Here is a 13,805-nt window from a genome sequence, read left to right as displayed (position 1 = left end):
ATTATAATAATAGGGAAAAAGAAAGAAAGCAATAAGAATAAGGTCTTCCGTTGGAAACAGAAAGCCTAAATTATACAATACAAATGGAAAAATAAAAACGTTTACAATACAAATGGAAAATTTTACAATCCAAATAAAGAGCATATAATACAAATGGAATATATAGAATACAAGTGGACAAATATACAATACAAATGGATTACTATACAATACAAATAGAATGATTGAATATTGCAACATTTGACATGCCATAATTTATTCATTATTAAAATACTTGTTTTCAAAGTATTGTAAAATAACCAAGTTTTCGAGCATTATTATGAAACCCCAATCAGCATTATATGGTGGCTTGTTTCTGCAATTTCGTCTTTTCGCCCCGAAAAAACGAAAAGACGAAAAGACGCAAATTTGCTGCGGTGCAAAAAGACGAAAAAACGAAAACGTAGGTCGCAAATTTGCTGCGAGCCAAAAAAGACGAAAAAATGCAAAACTGCGAGGTGAAAGACGAAAAGACGAGATTTTAGGTCGCAGTTTTGCGGCTTGTGTTTCTCATCTTTTCGCCTTCATTTTGTCGTTTGTTCCCGTCTTTTCGGGACAAAATGACAAAAAAAACCCAAAAAACAAAAAACCCTAAATTTTATTGTACCATTTTATTAGCTCTTTTTAATATTATCAGAATGGCCATGAGTAAAGCAGTACCTGATGAGGACAGGACAAGATTTTGCATATTAAGTTTAGTTATTGTTGAAGAATTACCACTGTTATTACAAGATGTACTGTATAGAGAAGTATCTCCAAATATGTTACTTCAAAAGGTTATTAAACATTAAAAAGGTCTTGAACATTTAGTACCACATCAGATAATTCAAGTGAACAATGCAAAGGCCAGTGGTTACAGTGAGTTTGATATCACGCTGCTGTATACCCTTTTACGCAACTACTTTAAAAAAAAAGTATTCAACCTCCCACCAAGGGTTGGGGAAAACAAGAAATGCCAGAAAAGGGACAGGAAACAGAAGGTGATGACATAGATCGCATTCGTCTTATTAGAAACAAACATAACCACAGTGTGATGGTCTCTATTCCTGCAATATCCGAAACCGAATTTAATGAAAAATGGGGAATAATTCACGCTGTTTGTGCACGAATGCAGACTAGGTTACCAAATATTCAGCACAATTATGTCCAAATGCTGGAAGAGTCCAAAATAAGAACAATAGATTCAGACATGGAAAAAACATATATTGACAAGATTAAAGAACTTGCTAAAGAAGAAATGTCTGTCAAAACATTACTACTGGAAATTGTCCAAAAAAAAGGTAGTACTTATTCTCATATATTGTGAACATCCAACTATTATTAATTATTACCCCCCCCCCCCCCACAAAAAACAATATTTATGTCATTTATATATGAATCATTGATGGATTCACATTTGCTCATTAGAAATGAATATACAAACCAAATAATTACCTTAACTTTGAAAATACAAGAATGTATTCTTATTGAAATTATTGTTAACATTTGGAATAATTGATATTAGAAAGAGCAGACGCCTTGTTTATAAAAAAGTTCGACCTATTAAAAAGTTATGTATGCCGAATAAGTTTACAGCTGAAATATTATTGCCAAATAATATGTTTTATGTCATCATTGTATCGCTAATTCTATTTTTAGAAATTCTAATTTAAGTTCCGGTTTTTAATGGTTATTTTTAGCTAATTTGTCCATCATGTACCTATTTATAAATGCCTGTGCTTGTACCTTGTCATTAGCCAATGACATGAGAGTATTTCGATCACGTGTATATAACTTTTGTTTTAAACTCAAGTGTGAGAAGGACGTGTTTTCGTAACCTAAGATATTGATCGCTTTGTTAAGTTTAAATTTACGGCCATGTACTTTCCGATAGTTTGAGAAGTATTGGACGCGGGAGGATTTGCTTTGGAACTTTATTATTTAGTTAAAGTAAGTGTAAAAATTGGTGTACTGTGTAAGTTTTTACCATCGGCGCCCGGGGTATTTAAACAGTCAAAATGGCGGATCGAACATCAGTGTGCATTATTGGGCATTCGTATGTAAAACGATTGGAACGATTTATTTTACAAAACCCTGTGTATGAAAACTTGGGTCTCGATGAAGAACAAATTAATGTGTATTTTCGGAGCCAAGGGGGTTTGTCTATTTACGGACTTGCTAACTCGTCAAGATTGTGCGCGTTTTCGGCAGTTCCTACTTTATGTGTTCTTGAGATAGGGGGTAACGATGCGACGACCTGACCAGCACATGTCATTGCACAAGACATATTTTCATTTGCGAACTATTTGATACAGTGATATGGTGTAAAATCCGTGATCATTGGTCAACTGTTGCGCCGCGACCCTCGAAAATCACCGATTGGATATAACGAGGAGGTCATCAGTATAAACAAACACTTGGAACATTTGACAAGTAGTGAGGAGCATGTCCATTTCTGGAAACATAGAGGATTTTGGACTAATTTGGCATACCTTGGGCGCGATGGAGTTCACCTTGGGGTAGATTCGGATGGATGTTATCCAGCACCCATGGTCAAATACTTGAGGAGCATAAAATATGCAGTGCATAATAGAGTTCAAAAACTCAAGGCCAGTAAATTAACATTACTTTGTCAAAGAAAATTTAAAGAAGATATTTCAAGAAAGTTTTTAATGAGTATAACTTGAGTTATTTTCTTAGAAATTGAGTATGCATACTTAACATGGTAAAGAACTTGAGTCAAAAAGTACTAAAAATGGCCCAGTTTAAAAACTTTTAAATGTGTATCTTATTAATATCTTGAGACTTTGTATTTTCTAGAAATACCTTTCTTTTTTAAATAACCTCAAAAATGAGCGTGTTACATGAGTTTGAACTACACATATCCATTTCTTATTGTCACCTGAAAGTTACGTCATTTCTAGGAAAAACGCAATGTCTTGAAAGTTTTCCTCCAAAATAAAGATATAAACTTGATCAATAAACATAGGATTTTTTTTGTTCATAGAGTTTTGTTTTGGGAGTTTTGTTTATAATGAACAATGTTAAAAAAATATTTTGATAAAACATCCGGGTTCGAGTTACCCATGGTGCGATGCTATTTGGGCACCGTTCAATTAAATGGTGTCACCACCGTGGTGACCACGGATTATGTGGATGACAGAAGTCGTGAAAAGACTAAAAGGTAAGTGTTTAAAATTCATTCAAATTATTTAATACATGTTTTAGCATTTATGTTAGCTAATTCATGTATTTTAGTTATTAATATAGCCATAGAAATTAAAGATCTGATGCACCACTCGTAACCTACTTTCACTTTTGTCTTCTGTCAACATTACGCAATAAAAACAAACAACTCAAATCAATCAATTGTCATTTATATAATAACTAATCAAATTATTTGAAGAATATTTATAATCTAGGATTGTTGTAAAGTTGTAAACAGACACACACACATTCACCACCCCTCTCTCTCTCTCTCTCTCTCTCTCTCTCTCTCTCTCTCTCTCTCTCTCTCTCTGCATTTTCCTTATACATGTAATCTTCACATTCAGTCCATGAAATCAAACAAACAAAACAACCATCAACAACAACAAATCTAAGATATGAACTCTCTTAACAAAAACTGAAATTTATCTTATTATGAATTATACATCTGTACTTAAATTATGCCCGTCAGCAAAATGCAGTGTGTATACAGACTGTATATATGTGTATATCAGATTTTTTCCCAAAATGATAAGATTTCTTCATATCTCTCTCTCTCTCTCTCTCTCTCTCTCTCTCTCTCTCTCTCTCTCTCTCTCTCTGCATTTTCCTTATAATTCAGTCCATAGTTCAGTGATATCACTCACTCACTCACTCAGTAATAGCATATTGCTAAAATTAGTAAAGCATTTAAACTTTTAAACTGCAATCAAGTTTATCTTAATTAAAATGTAATTCATTAACATTTACAACAATTAAAATTATTATTTTTCTGAACACCGTTAAAACAGTTCAGTGTTTAAGCTCCTTTAAACCAGACATTAATATTCTTATTGTAAAAAAAAATTCCAATGCTATGAAATTCACTCTACAAAGTAGCAAATTAAAATATAAAATTCTTGTTAGAAATAAAAATGAGAGAGCAACATAAAATTTTTTATCTAATCACATCATCATAAAAAAATTATTGCAAAAAAAATCAAAATATACAATATATTCATCAATAATGAAACATCTAACACTAACAGTCTAGTTTAGGTCATTGGGAATAACATTGGAACACAAGGACATATGAATGCTGACATAAAAAAGTACATGTAATTGTTAATATGATTAAATGCTTGGTCAATGGTCATGTAAATAGAAGAAAATTCTTGTGATAAAATCATACTTTGTCTCTACAGAATACAAAATACCAATATATTAATGTTATGAATGTTTTCCATACATATTAATTAATCATTTTTGTAGAAAACTGAACTAGAATTTTTAAATACCGTACCTAAAACTAAGACTGCATAAGAAAATGAAATTATTCCTCTACAGGACTTTCATCACCTGAACTGTCGCTTTCTTCAGACTCGTCCACGGCTGTGGCATCCTCCAAGAACTCTCCCCAGTCACGCACTCCAATTCTGCCTGGGTTACATCTGTGCCGCGCATACCCAAGGTACCATACAATGGATGCTGTGTGAGCGCACATGCCAACAACCCGCGCACCAGCTCTACACTTGCAATACCATGCAACAATGTCACCATCCTTGTACCTAATCCAGAGTTGGTAGGTCTTTGAAGAAATATGCCTGCTCTGAATACGTATCCTCAATAGTCCCTCCTCCTCCTTGTGCATGTGGATGGTACAGCCCCCTTCTATGTGCTCTTGAGCATAGCTGGGGGATAGACGGAGCTGGTAACTTCCACACGTCAGTTCACGCAGCCTCTCCTCATCCAACTGTGGGAAGTCAACCATCTCGCTCACTTCTCTCCAACATACAGTCCGGCGGTCTAGATGCTGTTCCTCCACTTGCTCCTTCAGCTGGTTGACCTGTTTGGACAGGAACAGCATCTTAGCTCCAAGAGCCTGGTCCTCTTCAACACTCCCACTGGCAAGGGGTTTCAAATACCTGCAAAAATTGAATTTTTTTTAAACATTTACCCATAATAAAAGTATAATTAAAATATTATAAATGTATTAGAACTGTTTCAAGTCTTCAACGAAAAAAAAATAGGTTAAAAGTAAATTTTTAATTACCTGTTGCAAATGCTGCATACAATTCTGACGTAATCCCCTATAAAGGGGATCTGGCTGGATGGCAAAATGTAACTGAGGTATTTCCATTGTTTTATTCTTGCATTTGCGCTCTCAACAACCCATCTTATCTGTAAAGTAAATTGAGGTATGCAGAGATAAAATAAAAATGTAATTAACATTTACATGATCCATGTAATGGCACACATATTAATACCTTTAAACATCTATTTATCAATTTTTAAATTTATTTTTAATTGATGTTTTTTGTTTGGAATTGATATTTTACTGACTTTTTGAGTGTGAATACACTGTAAAGTGTTTCAAGTTGTTTTAGCCAATTTCTATGATCTTTTTAAAATTTATACATGTATTTTAGTTTGGAATTTTGATAATACTGGTATTTAAAATATCTATTTTGCAGATAAATAACTTTTTAATTACATTATTATATATTTTACAATTGTTTTTTTTTACCTTTGTTACTAAACGACTTGTATTGGCTGCATCTGTAGACAACTGTTTATCCCCTTTTTCCATAAATGAGGGCATTTTGACTTGAATTCCAAGTTCCTCCAAGTACGTCAGAGAGTCTCTGAACCCTCTATCCACAATGAAGACGTCATCCTCTTCAACCCAATTGCGGATATCTTCAAGGTTGCTTCTCATTATGTGGGTCAAGATGCTTGCATCATTGTCTTTGGCAAAATAGGGCCCCAAAACTGAAAGAAAGTACCCTGAAGTGGAAACAATGACCATGGGTTTGACAAGTTGTCGCCCTTTATGAAAGCTGAAGGATTGTCTTTGAAATTTAAAATTGCTGCTTTTGTTGATATAGATATATGTGTCATCCAAGACGAGTATAACTTGTGGCTGTGTGTTGTCTCCGAAGAGGGTCTGTGCAAGTGGACGAGTGTGTTGATGTATGATCTCTTCTCTGGTGATGTGCTGGAACCCAAGGTTTTCTTTAACAAAGTTTCCATCAATGAGAGCAGAGCGAATGACCTTAATGCTTCTTTTTATCCCAGACTTTGAAATGTTGAATAGAGTAGAAAGAACCTTGTTGGAATCTCCTCCTCTCAGCTTCATGAGAAAAATGGCCAGACTTGTCCTGACAGTTCTTGATGGTGTACTTTTCACTCTGCCGTCCACATATTTCAGGAGATCATCATTTAGCAGCTTTCGGAATTCCTAGAAGATCAACATAGTCGCTGTCAATGAGGTGACTTGAATTGTCGAAGCTCAGCCTGGTCTTCTCAGTTTTCAGTACTTCTGTTCTTAGAAATCTTATGAGCTGAGATATATAGGATCTGTTCACTGTAGTGGTTTCTGCTGAAGGGCTGATTTTCTCTATGTTTCTCTGTAGATGATTGGGACAACAACGGGCTCCAGCTGGTATGACAATTTCATGGGAAATGAAAATTCTGTGTCGAACGTCAACGGGCACCACTACTAGCTTTGGACCAGGTCTCTTGCATAGGCAACATGAAGAATGACCTCTGGTGGTACAGGGAAATGGAAGGGTAACCGAAGGCGGACTGAATGGAGCCTGTTGTGAGGGGTGAAGGACCTTTTCCTCAGGTTGCTGCAGTGATGTGCTGCTCTTTTTCTTGTCATCCTTCCTTCGCAGAATAGAGTCAAACATGTGGCGACATCTGTTGCATAAAGAGTCTGTTTCACATGGTGTCCTACCAGTAGGTTTGTACAGAAGAGACTTGTATTTCTTGTGGATAGGGTATCTGTCTTTCTGGCGAGTTCTCCTTTGGCAGTTAAAACAACTGTATGATTTAGGTCCACAGCTTTTTGAACGAGGCATCTAAAATTTTAAGTAAAACACAAAATTAGGCCTTACTTTTAATGCTATGTTTTATTTGAAATTTCATTAATTATTTTTCATTGAAAGAAATTATTCTATTACCAGTGAAGCATCTATGTCAATACAGATGTATATATATAATTTCTTAAACATGTTAATTTTCATGGTTTTCATTTTCCATTTTTTTCCAGTGTGTTAACTTTTTGTTTTCTAAATCTGATTTTAAAATGTTTGCTTGTCTAGAGTTACATGTTTTGTATTTGAGTTGTTTCCCTTGTTGGATTATATTTTTTTTTTGTAATATTATTTCTCTTAAAATCATAAAATATTGAATATTGTTGTGGGTTTTTTTTTTTTAGACAAGACATTATTTCTTTGTATATACACTGCATGAGTAAGTGTAGTAAATCTTTAGAAGTTGTGACGCGGTTCAATACGACCTTCGCCTCACATGTGTAGATCTAGTTTATCTGGAACATAGCGTATGTGTGAAACATGGACGAAATACTTTAAACCAAGGCTTAAATGTAAAATGAAGGAGATTTATTTCGACAAAACCATTTTATACTAACTGTACGGATAATTATTGTGTGTGGCTGTAAAGTTTTGGATAACGACTCGAGATGGAGTTACAAGTTGAGGAATTTCGGAAAGCACTGGTAAGGGTTAACCTACTTTATATTTACTGTTTAATTTATAAATCGGGAATGTTTACGATTACTGTTTCATGCGTATTGAAACACATTTTTTGTTGATCTAAAAAACGTCTTTTGTAAAAAAAATTTAGAGAAAAAACAACGCATAACGTTATATGTGAAATGCATTCAGACGACAAAATGGGCATCGCAGACATGAATGTTGATTTCTGCAATAAAAACTCCACAAAACCGCCATGGAAGGAAACAATGCGTGAAAATTTAATGTGTGTCTGTGTTTATATAAGTAAAAGAAGAAAATAGTAAATGTCTCCAATTTGTTTTTGTTTTTCTCGATTGACACGATTGTAACGGTGCTACTTGATCAGTTCGATGTGCGAGCACCGATACGATTTCTCTGCTTAGTGATACTGTTGTGACCTTTAACCTGTCAATTAATTATTAAATGATTTTTTTTTAATTTGGTATGTTTATAAGGCAAATGTATTACAAATGCAAACATAATTTCAAAAATGGGGATTTCCAGATCTGTCTTTATCTGCAGTTATCAATGAAATACATCGTGTCAGAATATGTTGCAGAAAGAATTTTGTTCTTCATGTATAAAAGTTTAGTCTAACGTGAAATTTTTTATCATATCAGTTCAGATAGATAGAAAATAATTTTCTTACCTTGAATAATGAGAAATTCTTATAGCACAACTGTCAAATCGATAACTATGACACAAGCGGATGTCAACACTGTCATCTTGGAAAGTTGCAAACGCCAGCTGATCAGACGATAATTACGTTTTATTTTTTTTCACATGGGGCGCATTCCTCGCGGAAAAAAAAATTGGTACAGAATTGTTTATTTTATATTGGTGTTTTTTATTGTATTTTTATTTTTTTCCGCGAGGAATGCGCCCCATGTTAAAATAAGAAAATTGTTCGTAAATATGAAGAAAATTCCGGAAAGCTCACAACCAAGATAGGTTTCAACAGTTGTTAAAACCATATCAACATCCGGTGTGACAAAAATGACACACAGGTAAACAGGCCACGTGGAGTAGATGGAATAAACACAATAAAACTTTTATATATTGTACACTGTATTTTCATGAATTTAATAGGCCATATATAGCACTTTGCTGACTCAAGTTCTTTTTGTTTACATAAGCATATGGAATAACATTTTGGAAATATTCTATAAAGATATTTAAAGAATATTCAATTCAATCTGTACAGTTTAAGTACAGTACTGTAATCCTGTTTCAATGTAATGCAGGAATAGAAAGAATTTTTAGATTGATACAGCAATAATTGCGAGAGTGACCAAAAAATTTAAGTTCATGTCTATGATACACACCTTTATCAAAGCTGAGACATGATTGGATGGGCTATATCTAAGTATGTCATCATCTGTTTTAATGGATATATATGTATTTGAAGAAATAAGAATTTAAAATACATGATTTCTGCTTATGGGAAAGTTGTCAGAATTCTAAGTTATATTCTGATTAAAGCCCTTTCTAAGTTGAAGCATGAGCAGATTGGCTATATCTAAGTAAGCCATCATCTGTTTTATGTATGTGTTTATATCAAAAGAAATAAGAAAACATACACAAAGTCTAAGATTTCTAAGTTACTAATTGGATACAAAGGTGTATCACAGAAGTCAAGTCATGCAAGTCTTTAAAGATGGTTACATGTTTTGTAAATATAAGTTACAACCATCCATGAAAAGAAACAAATTGTCAATTAGCCCTCAAGGGCTAATACTCTGGTAGTAAGCATGTCTGTTAATAAGTATAAAAATTTCACTTCAGAAAACCATGCCTAAGCGGGCTTTAGAGGGGCGGTCAACAAAAAGGAGGAGACCGGCAAAAGTACCACGAAATGATGACTTAAGTCTTCAAGCAGAACCAGTGTCTGATGAACCAGTTACTCATGCAGAACCAGTGTCGAGTGATGCTATTAATTATGACTTATTAGCTGCAGCAATCTTAAGACAATCCCAATCTTTGTCTCAAAACCAGACAAATTCGAGTGATACCACCATGGAATCCTGCAGCCATGTGTTCAAAACCAGGGTGATATCGACGCCCACGCTCATCCAATGACAAGTCAGCAAACAACAACATCAACAGTTAGTGACAACCAGCCTCAGCAAAATATTGCAGACTTAGTGCGTTATTACAACAAGACGGTCAAGGAAGCTTTTCAAGAAACACCTCATTTACACAGACAACAAACAAACATCCCAGTGGATCTTCTTTACATTTGAAAAACTCTGCAAAAAGACTTCTACAGGCTTCCTTAGCCCCTGCAACAAGGAAAGCATATCTACATTCATGGCATATTTTCCTTGAATTGGTAGGCTCCATATCCTTACCTGTACATTACATTACAATATGTAATTTTATAGGTCATTTATTCGAAATTGGTTATTCACCAAGCTCAATAGCATCCCACATTTCGGCTTAAACATATATTCATAAGATGTTAAAATTTCCAGATCCTGCTCAGTGTTTCCTAGTACAAAAGCTGCTAAGAGTTTGTTACAAATTAGGTCCATCGGTAGATACCCGTCTTCCAATTAAAGGTGAAATTTTGAAAAAACTTGTGAATTCACTAGATCAATCTGTTTCAACTAGGGCACATTCATTGTTACTTAAGGCATTGTTTTTGATGGCATTTCATGGGTTTTTTAGGTTAGGGGAATTGGTTATAAAATCAAAGACTCAGTCAGATAAGGTCATTCAGAGATCGGATGTCCATTTTGATACAGCTCATGGAAAGCTAAAGCAGGTGCAAGTGGTGTTGAAACATTTCAAAACAGTCAGTTATGGACAGCCAAAGATTATTACATTAGAAGCATCAAAAAACACTAAGTCATGTCCAGTACATGCATTGTTTTACTATTTAAAACATTATCGCCATTCTGGTGGCCCCCTTTTCCAGTTTTTAGATGGTTGTCCGGTGCCTTATTCCTTTGTGGCAAAAAAGTTAAATGAAGTGATCAAAAATATTGGTTTGGATCCAAAACAATATAAGGGTCACAGCTTCAGAATTGGTGCTGCAACTCATGCATCTAAGGTTGGTTTCTCTGAAAATGCGATTCAGAATATGGGTAGATGGAAGTCTGATGCTGTTAAATGATACATTCGATTGGGTTCATTTAATGTTGCACTTGACTTAAAATTAATCTATATCATTCCTGGGTATAAGTTGTTATCAGCAAGATAACGTTATATAACTAGTTCAGATGATGTCTGCTATAGATCTGCTCTGTTGTTTGCCTGTGAGTGATTTTTATTACTACCTCTTCAAAGTGGTAGGATTGTCTAGAGTTCAGATCAAGTCTGCTACCATAATTATGATATATACAACTTACATTGATAGTAGTTCAGATCAGGTCTGCTACTATGTCTGTCATCTTGGAATTAGATCATGGCATTTACTTTTCCCCACTGCTTTCATTGTTCTAGATTAGATATGTTAGTGTACCCCCCCCCCCTTTTTTTGCATGTAGTTCAGATAAATGTCTGCTACCACTCTGTCCTTAGAAAACATAGTTTTGTTTTTTAGTATTGTATTTTAGTGTTTGTATTAATAGGGTATGTTGCTGGCCATCCGTCAAAATCAGTTAATCATATTTCATATATATTCTGTCATATCAAAAACGTCAATTATTATAATTACATCTCAGTAGGCCATACTATTACACATTGTTCTAAGTTTTACTAAAACAATGCATAATACAGTTATTAAAGTCTCCAGTTCCATATATTTCCTTTGGGTGGCGGGAATCCAATACCGGCGGGAATCCAATGGGTATTGGATTTATGGCAGAACTTTGTATATGCCACCTTAATTTTTTTACATGTTTATATTAAGGGAGATCACCCTGTCATTGTTGTTTACTATTTTTGGTTATATTTTACCGGGTGATCTCAATATTTGTTCAGGTGTTTTTTAACTAATAAGGGAGATCCCACAGTACCTGTTACATAAGTCATTTTAATAAGTTTAAGTATTGACTTTGTCAGGGATCTCCCTGTTTGTGATGTGGTTTATTTGTACAAGTTTTTGATTCGTCATTAATAAATGACATTATTTCGTCAATGACCATTTTGTTGTTTTTTAAGGTAAAAAATTAACAAGCTGCAGTTCATAGATGGAACGAAAGATTTAAGTATATCAATGGAATAAGCTTTATTGGTAACTGTTAAGATCAATGCATTGGCATAATGAAATATTATTGCCAAATAATATGTTTTATGTCATCATTGTATCGCTAATTCTATTTTTAGAAATTCTAATTTAAGTTCCGGTTTTTAATGGTTATTTTTAGCTAATTTGTCCATCATGTACCTATTTATAAATGCCTGTGCTTGTACCGTGTCATTAGCCAATGAAATGAGAGTATTTCGATCACGTGTATATAACTTTTGTTTTAAACTCAAGTGTGAGAAGGACGTGTTTTCGTAACCTAAGATATTGATCGATTTGTAAAGTTTAACCCACCACCATCCCCATCTAACCGTCCAAATAATTTTATAATTTAAAACAGTCATAATAGCTTGTGCCAATATCAGAAATCCATTCTAATGTTTACATTGTGTGCATCATGGTTTTATTAGATTTATGGCAGAACTTTGTATATGCCACCTTAATTTTTTACATGTTTATATTAAGGGAGATCACCCTGCCATTGTTGTTTACTATTTTTGGTTATATTTTACCGGGTGATCTCAATATTTGTTCAGGTGTTTTTTAACTAATAAGGGAGATCCCACAGTACCTGTTACATAAGTCATTTTAATAAGTTTAAGTATTGACTTTGTCAGGGATCTCCCTGTTTGTGATGTGGTTTATTTGTACAAGTTTTTGATTCGTCATTAATAAATGACATTATTTCGTCAATGACCATTTTGTTGTTTTTTAAGGTAAAAAATTAACAAGCTGCAGTTCATAGATGGAACAAAAGATTTAAGTATATTAATGGAATAAGCTTTATTGGTAACTGTAAAGATCAATGCATGGGCATAAATATATTTTTCTTTAAATATACCTTACATCTAAAGAGGAGATCACAATTCAAGCTAGGAAAGACCATAAGAAATATATTGTGAAATCATTTACTGATGTATATATTCGTATTTTTAATAAAATGGTGGATCCGACTTACAGATTGACATCAAAATCAGAATTAAATAAAATATATAAAGCAACAAAAAAATTCCTAAAGGAACACAAAAAAGACATTGAAGATGATCAACTACAAGTTTTGTTAAAAAGACTGGAAGAAAAAATTAAGGCTTATGCAAACCTGGTTGAGAAGAACAGAATAAATATTTTTAAACAAATTTTTAAACTTTAACCTAAAAATGAAGAAAAAATACGGTGCCAGTATGGGAGCATCATCCTTTCAGTAACATTTTCCTCAAAGGAATTTTATAGCCACTACAAAAAAGACCTTGATAGAGGAATCATTGGAGAAGAAATTCTGCAGATCATTCTATATCCGCCTTATCTAGCCAGTTTTGATTTCACAGCCGAAGATTTGATTGTATGTTTGAATGACCAAGAACTTACAGAGGATAACAAAGGTATGCAATAAAAGATAGATTTTACAAACAAATAAATTCACAAAACAGAATGATTTTCAAACGTAATGCAAATTAATATAAGATAAGAATGAGAGTAAAACACCAATCTCTAAAAGATAAGCTTGATGACGTTTTAAAGGAGAATGTAAAAATACTTAAGAAACATCACGAATCACACATTAATGTGATTGATCAAAAACTTCATGATGCAGAGCAACATGTCTCTCCTTTAGAGAAAAATCTTAATGAAGCCGCTAAATGCCAACCTGCACAGGCGCTAATTCTTTTGCAGAGTTCATCACACAGCTCTCTAAAGTTTGTTGATAGTAAAACAAAATTCACAACAATTAGCAAATTTTTTGGAAAGCCCTATGTCCCTTCTATCGCAGTCAGCAGGTTAAGTGATGATTATTATTTTCATTTGAGATCAAATGTTAAACCCATGTCCAAAGATTTGGCTATTGAAATGGACGATCGGCGAGATGA

The 13,805-nt window shown here is 33.9% G+C and overlaps 1 protein-coding gene and 2 pseudogenes across 1 annotated transcript; 1 reads left to right on the top strand and 2 right to left on the bottom strand.

The window, feature by feature from the left end:
• Positions 1–1,555: 1,555 nt before the first annotated feature.
• On the top strand, positions 1,556–12,633 carry LOC128181164 (uncharacterized; annotated as a pseudogene).
• LOC128181165 (uncharacterized) lies at positions 4,538–5,071 on the bottom strand. The gene has a single exon (XM_052849459.1). The coding sequence runs from the start codon at positions 5,069–5,071 to the stop codon at positions 4,538–4,540; it is 534 nt and encodes a 177-aa protein (XP_052705419.1).
• Positions 5,839–8,520, bottom strand: LOC128181163 (uncharacterized; annotated as a pseudogene).
• Positions 12,634–13,805: the final 1,172 nt, after the last annotated feature.

Source organism: Crassostrea angulata, chromosome 4, assembly GCF_025612915.1.
Source record: "Crassostrea angulata isolate pt1a10 chromosome 4, ASM2561291v2, whole genome shotgun sequence".
Taxonomy (NCBI): domain Eukaryota; kingdom Metazoa; phylum Mollusca; class Bivalvia; order Ostreida; family Ostreidae; genus Magallana; species Magallana angulata.
The sequence above is the reverse complement of the archived record's forward strand: the minus strand, read 5'-3'. Positions and strand labels throughout refer to the sequence as shown.

Coding starts and splice junctions, on each gene's coding strand:
- LOC128181165 (XM_052849459.1), bottom strand. CDS start 5,071: ATGCTGTTCCTGTCCAAACAGGTCAACCAGCTGAAGGAGCAAGTGGAG.